At 38.7% G+C, this 1,981-nt stretch overlaps 1 protein-coding gene across 1 annotated transcript in view; it reads left to right on the plus strand.

The window, feature by feature from the left end:
- Positions 1–1,981, plus strand: part of LOC107696866 (bifunctional heparan sulfate N-deacetylase/N-sulfotransferase 2-like) — a 133,724-nt gene that overhangs the window by 129,793 nt on the left and 1,950 nt on the right. The window contains exons 12-14 of the mRNA XM_016497403.1: positions 685–855; positions 1,282–1,391; positions 1,501–1,603. Of these exons, the coding sequence (XP_016352889.1) occupies positions 685–855; positions 1,282–1,391; positions 1,501–1,603 (384 nt within the window). The remainder of the gene's footprint in view (positions 1–684; positions 856–1,281; positions 1,392–1,500; positions 1,604–1,981) is intronic.

Consider the following 1,981-nt stretch of genomic DNA (forward strand, 5'->3'; position numbering starts at 1 on the left):
CGTAAAAAGACAGTATAAGTCATTATAATCTGTAATTATGTCTCCACTGGATGCAACAAATGCCTCGTTTATAATGGATTTTAATGTTTTTGTCTCGTCGCGCCTTGACAAGGCATCACAGTATGGTAAGGGCGTAACATTTGCGTCACATGCTTGAGGTATTCGGCCAATCACAACGCACTGGATAGCTGGCCAATCAGAGCACACCTCGCTTTTCAGACCGATGAGCTTTGTAAAAATCGACGCGTTTCAGAAAGGCGGGGCATAGAGGAGAAACAATAATGTACAGTATGTGGAAAATAATGTGTTTTTTGAACCTTAAACTGCATAAACACATTTCATTACATCAAATACACAAAATAATGTTCTTTTTAGCAACATCATATGACCCCTTTAATGGAGTGGCACTCAGAAAATATCCCCATTACCTGAGACATATCACTGAATTACTTACTGAAAAACACGTCTTCGTGGTAGACGTAGACTTTTGAGGCAATTTCATGCATTAATTTCGTGAGGTCGTTTTGTGCATTAATAGGGCAGCCCATATATGGACTGCAGAAAGTAGAGGTTCTTGTCTGAAGCTTTGGCCTAGCCAGATAGCATTTATCTTAACCATGAACCCTTCTCTTTCACCATAGAAATTATGACATGAGTTGTGTGTGTTTTTTAATGTCTTGTCAGCACCAGCGAGCACACCAGGACCCTGTTGCCATTAACCACACCTTCCACGAGGTTGTAACAGCAGGTCCGTCTGCATCTAAAGAGCTGTTGACCCTTCAGAACCGCAGCCTTAAGCCTGGGACTTACGCCACACATCTAGAGCACTGGCTTGTGCACTACCAGGCCAGACAGGTACTGCAGTTATCTCCGTATGATTGCCTTTTCTTGTTTTTGATGTGTTTTAACAACTATCAGGGCAAATGCATTTGAAATCTGTAGGTTTGAATGTGGCTTTTATTTAAATATATATATATGTACTTTTTTAATGCATTTTATTTTATGTGCTTGTCTTTTTCATTTAGCTTTTTAATTTATTTCAGTAATTCGACGATTTCATTTTGGTTATTTGACAAGGCACCATTTATAATATGTTTTTCATCTAATATTTATATATTATTTTATTCCAGCTTTATTTTTAGTTCACAACAACACCACTGCTTACTTTGCCAGTATAGCATTTATTACCAACAAAATTTTTCTTAGTAAAATTTTTCAAAATTAGCATTGCTATTTGTTTTCTGAACTCTCTCTTTTTTTTTCGACACTCCTCCACATTAGCTCCATATTGTAGATGGTACCCTGCTCCGATCTAACCCAGCCCTGGTGATGGACGGCATCCAGCAGTTCCTGGGGGTCACACCCATCTTCAATTACACCCAGGCTCTCGTGTGAGTCCCACTGTTCACCTCACTCTGTTGATGAACACTATAGCTGTGAATAACCTGAACATGTTTCTTATATAAAACTGTGTGTTTGTGTGTTATCTGTGTATTGCAGCTTTGATGAGGGTAAAGGATTCTGGTGTCAGAGGTTGGAAGGTGGGCGTCCTAAGTGTCTGGGGAAGAGTAAAGGCAGAAAATATCCAGAAATGGCCCCCGAGGTAGATGATAGTCTCATCTCTTCTCTCCTCCCTCATAAAACTCTCTCTCTTTCTGAACAATGCCAGTGGCAAGGACACGCTCTTATAGACGTGACTCACTGGCAGTGAGAAGTGATGGGCTCAACCTCACACAGATCAGATCATATCAGTCATGTCATATATCACTGGAAATGTTTCAACTAGTAGAATGCAACAAGCATGTTTGTTTCGTTGCAAACAGAATGAAACAACACACGGGCAGTCTCAATGTTTACAGTTGAACAGTTTTTAACCGTTTTCAGAAAACCGTTTAACTTTGTCTGGTGCATAGACCAACAATTAAAAAAATAAAAATAAATTATATATATATATATATATATATATATATATATATGTGAT

This window comes from Sinocyclocheilus anshuiensis, unplaced genomic scaffold (genome assembly GCF_001515605.1).
Source record: "Sinocyclocheilus anshuiensis isolate Anshui unplaced genomic scaffold, SAMN03320099.WGS_v1.1 scaffold1224, whole genome shotgun sequence".
Lineage (NCBI taxonomy): Eukaryota > Metazoa > Chordata > Actinopteri > Cypriniformes > Cyprinidae > Sinocyclocheilus > Sinocyclocheilus anshuiensis.